The 5889-nt window shown below is 68.0% G+C and overlaps 2 protein-coding genes across 2 annotated transcripts in view; one reads left to right on the forward strand and one right to left on the reverse strand.

The window, feature by feature from the left end:
* Window positions 1–567, forward strand: part of AURANDRAFT_60830 (hypothetical protein) — a gene marked incomplete at both ends in the record, with an annotated part of 783 nt that extends 216 nt beyond the window's left edge. Inside the window, 2 exons of the mRNA XM_009034164.1 lie at window positions 48–186; window positions 395–567. Of these exons, the coding sequence (XP_009032412.1) occupies window positions 48–186; window positions 395–567 (312 nt within the window). The remainder of the gene's footprint in view (window positions 1–47; window positions 187–394) is intronic.
* Window positions 568–3058: 2491 nt separating this feature from the next.
* Window positions 3059–5152, reverse strand: AURANDRAFT_60831 (hypothetical protein; the record flags this gene model as incomplete). Its single annotated transcript, XM_009034329.1, has 1 exon — window positions 3059–5152. One exon carries the CDS (start codon window positions 5150–5152, stop codon window positions 3059–3061), a length of 2094 nt encoding a protein of 697 aa, XP_009032577.1.
* Between the last annotated feature and the right edge of the window lie 737 nt (window positions 5153–5889).

Genomic DNA, 5889 nt, shown 5'->3' on the forward strand with positions numbered 1-5889 from the left:
CTCTGAGGATCCCCCGGAGCAACCGCGGCGTCGACGGGCTCAAGAAGATCTTCCGCGACAAGCTCGGACCCGAGGGCATCAAGCGCGTGCTCTCCGCGCGGTTCCCGCGGCTGCGCGAGGTGCCGCACGTCCTCGACGCCCTCGTCGAGAAGGTCCACTTCGACCACGTCTTCTCCGCGGCGTGTGGTCACCTGTGTGGAAATCAAATCTTCAACCAGACTTCAATGTGCGCGCATGCGACCGTTTCGACGCGAGCTCTTCCGCCGTGCTTCGGGAACTCGACGAGAGCAATCGATTCGTCCAAAAATCAGCCGAATCGACTTCGATTTGACCGAGATAGAGAGTTCTGAAGTTTGGTGGGGACCCCCCAAACCAGTGGCTGATTTCCACACAGGCGACCACCCCATGAACATGTTCCTCGACTTCGGCCCCCTCAACTGCCACTTCGCCGACTTCCGCAACATGGCGGGCAAGTCGGACTACTACACGCGCGCGGTCATGGTTCCCTGCGGGGAATGGCTGAAGATCTGCCTTACGGCGATGGTGCGCGCGGTCAAGGTCGCGTAGGGCGTGATAGCACTGGATGCCTCCGTCGGGGTCGCGCCGCGGTGGCCGCATGACGACCGGGTCTGCGCCGCGGGCCGCGAGAGGAGTCGCCATGGCCGGGCACCGCCGCGGCGGTCGACGGCGGCGCGCGTCCGCGTCGTCGCATAGACGTGGCCGTCGAAGCACGGCGGTGCGACGCCGCCGTCGCCCTCGCGCGCTGCGGCGACGGCGAGGTAGGCCGCGTGGCGCTCGACCGGTGCGACCGGCGCGAGCCGCTCGATGAGCGCGGCGACCGACGGGCGCGGCGTCTCCGCGGAGCCGCCCTCGGACGTCTACACGCCACGTACGATGCCGTACATGCTCGTCTCCTTGGACGTGTCCCAGCCGCCGATGTCGGTGCTGCAGCTCGCGTAGGACATCTTCGTCTCCGACGACACGTCCCAGACGCCGATGGGCGCGTCGAAGGTGGCGGCGTAGGAGAACGTCGCGCCCATGTTCATCACCTTCGACACGTTCCAGGCGCCGATGGGCGCGTCGAACATGGCGGCGTCGCGGAACGGGTAGGACATGTCCGTCACCGACGACACGTCCCAGCCGCCGATGGGCGCGGCGCCGAGACGTCTGCCTCACGTCCGTCACCTTCGACACGTTCCAGGCGCCGATGGGCGGGTCGAAGGCCGCGGCGTCCTCGGACGCGTCGAACATGTCCGTCACCGACGACACGTCCCAGCCGCCGATGGGCGCGTTGAAGCGCTCGGCGGCCCAGCGTGCAGGACCTGTGGTCCGTCACCGACGACACGTCCCAGCCGCCGATGGGCGCGTTGAAGGTGGTGGCGATCTAGAACGTGCAGCCCAGGCTCGTCACCTTCGACACCTTGTTGATCACGCCGAACGGCGTCCATCACCTTCCAATCCCTCGTCCTTTTCAATAACAACGTTACTGCCGCCCGCTGCCCGATGTTTCATCCGTTGTTGACTTCGACATCGGAGCATGTAGCAATGTAATCCGCGCTGAATCGCACAGCGGCGCCGCTGGGCAGCCTCGACAGAACTCTGGCACCTGCGGACTGCGGAGATCAACGCGCGAAGCGCCGCCGCAGCGTGCCCTCGAGCGCGCCGTCGCCGCTGTCGTGCGGCGTGCGCAGCGCTTGATGGGCTGGTCCCAGGCCGCCGCGCTCGCCGACGGCTACCTCGAGCTCGTGGCGACGACGGGCTCGCGCCGTGCTGCTGTATGGTCAGTGGTACGGCGAGATCCAGGAGCGCCTCGAGGCCTTCGGGCTCACGGACGCGCCGCGCGCCGGCATCGACAAGATGCGCGCGGTCGCCCGCGGCGGCGACGAGCTCGCGGCGGTCAACACGGAGCCCTTGACGGTCTTCCTCGTGCTCGGCGACCTCGCCTCCGAGGCGAAGGATCGCGTCGAGGCCTTCGACCACAGCGCCGCTGTCGGCCGCGAGCACGCGGTCCTTCCGCCCCGCGGCCGCGGCGGCACCGGACGCGACAGCGTGCCCCAGCTCGCCCTCCAGCTCGAGCGACGGGGAATCCGAGCCCCGGAGGTGGCGCACGTCGGCGGCTCTGAGGCGGGCGCCGGCCGGCGTGTGTGTGCGGCGACGTCCGCGTCGTGGAGTGTCGGTCGACGATGGTAATATGAGGTCGCCGAGCCTCACTGGAGCTGCGTAGATTCACGTCCGTCTTTTTTTATGTTGATCACAAAAAAAGCCCGACTTGGCGTGTAGTCGACTCGAGCTCCCTCGAGCTTGGTCGCACGGCCATAATTCGAGTTTTGGACATGCGAAGTTGAAGTGAATTACGATGGGCTGCCTCTTCGTCGGGACAGCATCGTTCGGGCCGTGCGGAACGGCGTCGTGCTCGCGCGGTCGGCTGTTGCGACGCCCGCCCCGGCGCACGAGCCCGCCGTCCTCGACGGACGTCGTCGACGGCTGCGTCCACCCGACGCAGCCCGACACAAAGCAGCACGAGTTCCAGGAGCACTCCGTGCTCTAGATGTCGACGGCGCCGACGGGCCACGTCGAGGCCGGCGTCGGGCGACGCCTCGACGCCGCCGGCGCGCCCTTCTGCGTGGAGCGGGGCCGGCCCGACGAGATCGACGTCGCCGCGACCGACGCCTTCGAGCGGCGCGTCCGCGGCGGCCGCGGTCGCCGCGCCGTATGCGCCGCCTTCAGCGCCTGCAAGGACGACAGCCACCAGAACTGCTGCTGCCGGTACGACGTGCGGTCCACGAACGCGACGCTCCCAAAAGCGACACGGGAGCTCCTGCCCGAGGGCTTCGACGCGGGCGCGACCCTGGTCGAGAGCGTCAATCGACAGATGGCGCTGCTCGTCGAGGTCTTCGGCTCCCGCGAGGCGTTCGCCTCTCCTCAGCGCGCTCGGCAAGGCCGTCGCGGCGTGCCAGTCCGACGAGGCCATCGACTACCGCGAGTATGGCATCGACTACCGCGCGCCGCACGAGCCCATCGACGTTGGTCGCCCGCGGGGGCTCGCGCTTACTTGGGCCTAACCGTTCGCGCGCTCGTCGGAGGTGCGCTCCTTGGTGGCGTCGAGGACGCTGTCGGAGACGCGCGCGAAGCGGGCGGAGCCGTAGTACTTGACGATCTCGGGCAGGTTCTGCATCCCCGCCCAGCTCAGCTGGAAGGTGACGGGCCGTAGCACCAGGCCCGCGGCCGTCGCCTGCTCGCCTTCGAGAAGGTAAGCCAGGCACCACATGGGCCTGAGCTCGTCCCAAACCAGTGGTTGAGTTGCACGCAGGCCGAGGCGGAGCTCGACGAGGCGCTTGCCCACGTCGGACTCATCGAAGGCGAGGACGTTGACCATGTCCAGGAGCGCCTTGAATTCGAACGTGGAGCCAAGCCGCCGCCGCGCTTCGGCGTCGAGGAGCGCGGCCGACGCGCGCGAGCCCCGCGCGATGCCGAAGAGTTCCGTCGGCGGCGCCGGCGGCGCGAAGCTCGGACGAATAAAGTCTACGCCTGTCGACGACAGGTAGTCCATGAGGTTGTCGTAGCAGGCCGCTTCTTCGTCTGGCAGCGTCGCGTCCGTCCAGCGGCGCGCGCCCTCACCCAAGAACGGCAACAGGTTCTCGAAGCGCACGTCGTCGTCCGACGACGCGCCGAAGTCCAAGTCGTCCCAGCGGCCGCGGGGCACGTTCGAGGAGACGAGCGACCAGCCGGACGCCTCCAGACTTCCTAGGACGAGCTCCGCGGTCCCGGCCGCGTCCAGGTTCACGCCGACGGCGACGAGCGCCGCCGCGAGCGCGTCGATCGCCGACGTCGGCGACGGGTTCCGCGCGTCGCCTTCTCCGTCCTGCGCCGGCTCCGCGGCGTCGCTCTTCGCGGACGCCTCGACGCTCGGGGCGTCCGCGGCGTCGTCGTCGACGGTCGGCGCCGCGTCGTCGGCGCGCGCGCCGCGGGGGCTCGTCCGCGGCGGCGACACGGCGGCGAGATCTCCGCGCGACTCCGCGGACTGCTTCGCGAGCTCGAGCGCCGCGCCGGGGCCCGCGGGCGACGACGCCGACGCGCACTCGTCGTCGCCGTCGTCGCCGTCGTCGACGTTCGCGAGCGCGTCCGCGCGGAACACGGTCCCGATCGACTCGCGGCGCCGCCAGGAGTCCGTCGCCTCCCGGAAGGAGAGGGCGCCGGAGTTCAAAGCCTTCGTCGTCTCCGCGTTCTGGAGCCTCGAGAGGTGCGTCGACCCGAAGCCGGCGACGGCGCGCTCGGACGCGTTGTTGATGGCGTCAACGTCCGTCGCGTCGACCCAGTGGTCGCGGCCTNTGCGTTGCACCTTGACCTGGTAGCCGTCCCCGCGGCGCACGACGGGCCCCACGCCGGGTGCTGCCAAACGACGAGCCCCGTGATAGACCCTCTCCCGGTGCGTCTTGCTCGCGGCCAGCTCCGCCCGGTCCGCGAGGACCCGCGCGCGCAAGGCGTCGTCGGCGATGCGCTCGAGCTCGCCCTCGTAGACCAGAGAGCCCCTAACCTTCTTCATGCTGAGGATGACGAGGGCGTCCTCGTGCGCCATCGCCTGCGCGGCCTTGGGGCCGAGCTCCTCGACGCTGAACAGCCTCGTGAACAAGCTCACGCCGAACGGATGAGAGTTTTCGTCCTTGTAACCCTCGCGCACCGAGCCGTAGTGCGTCGGCGCGGGCACGCGCGCGACCGCGCGACCCATCACGCGCGTCACCGAGACCGTCTCGCGGTAGCCCTGGAAGAACTCGACGGCGAAGTCGTGCTGCGGCGTCAGCTCCTCCTCCTCCGCGGCGTCTGCGCCGACCGCCGCGTTCGTGAAATACGGCCCGCCCGGCACGTATGGCGAGAAGGGGTAGGTCAGTTCCTCGGGCGTCGCCGTCGACAGGTCCTCGACGATGCGTGCTTTGGCGGGCGGCGCGTCCGGATCTTTCGGGACGAAGTTTACGGAGATGAAACTTTTGAGACTCTTCTTATAACTATTCGATGCGTACTTCTTCACCGTCGTATTTTTCACGATGTAGTCATAGAGCTCGGCTTGTTCCTGCGGGACCCCCCCGTTTTTCGCCGCGTCGACGAGCAGCTTGAGGGCGTCGAAGTCGCGCTCCTTTGTAATCGAGCTGCCGCCCATCAGATGCCTTATCGCTCGCGTAGGCCTCGCTGAAAGGCACACCCAAACCTTTGGGTGGTGAACACCCGATTAGCCCTCGATGGGCCTCAAAGCGGCGCGTAGGCCGCGGTAGCCGAAGGAAAAACGGCCCCGGCCGCGGCGCATGTACCCCACGAGGGCGCGGAGCCGTTCCAACCGTTCGTGATGGCGACTTCGCGGCTCAAAACGGTCGCGTGACAGCGGTAGGCGGCCCACGCTCTCAGAGGCCCGAGTGCGGACTCGTCGGAAACGCTGCTTCTGGCTCGTTTGGGGCGTGTGCGGGTCCTTAGTGATGGTATAAGAGATTCCGCGTGCTTGGTTCGATGCGTGCGGGCCCAAAACGTGACTGCGCGCGCGGCCGAAGCTCGGCGCCGACGACATTCCCGACGCGTTGACCGCGGGCATCCGGAGCGCCACACGTGCGAGGCGCTGGCCACATCCCTCCGGTGGGTCATATACTCGGTCCGGAAGCGTCGGCGGCTCTGAGGCGGGCGCCGGCCGGCGTGTGTGTGCGGCGACGTCCGCGTCGTGGAGTGTCGGTCGACGATGGTAATATGAGGTCGCCGAGCCTCACTGGAGCTGCGTAGATTCACGTCCGTCTTTTTTTATGTTGATCACAAAAAAAGCCCGACTTGGCGTGTAGTCGACTCGAGCTCCCTCGAGCTTGGTCGCACGGCCATAATTCGAGTTTTGGACATGCGAAGTTGAAGTGAATTACG

The sequence above is a fragment of the Aureococcus anophagefferens genome, assembly GCF_000186865.1.
Source record: "Aureococcus anophagefferens unplaced genomic scaffold AURANscaffold_1, whole genome shotgun sequence".
Lineage (NCBI taxonomy): Eukaryota > Pelagophyceae > Pelagomonadales > Pelagomonadaceae > Aureococcus > Aureococcus anophagefferens.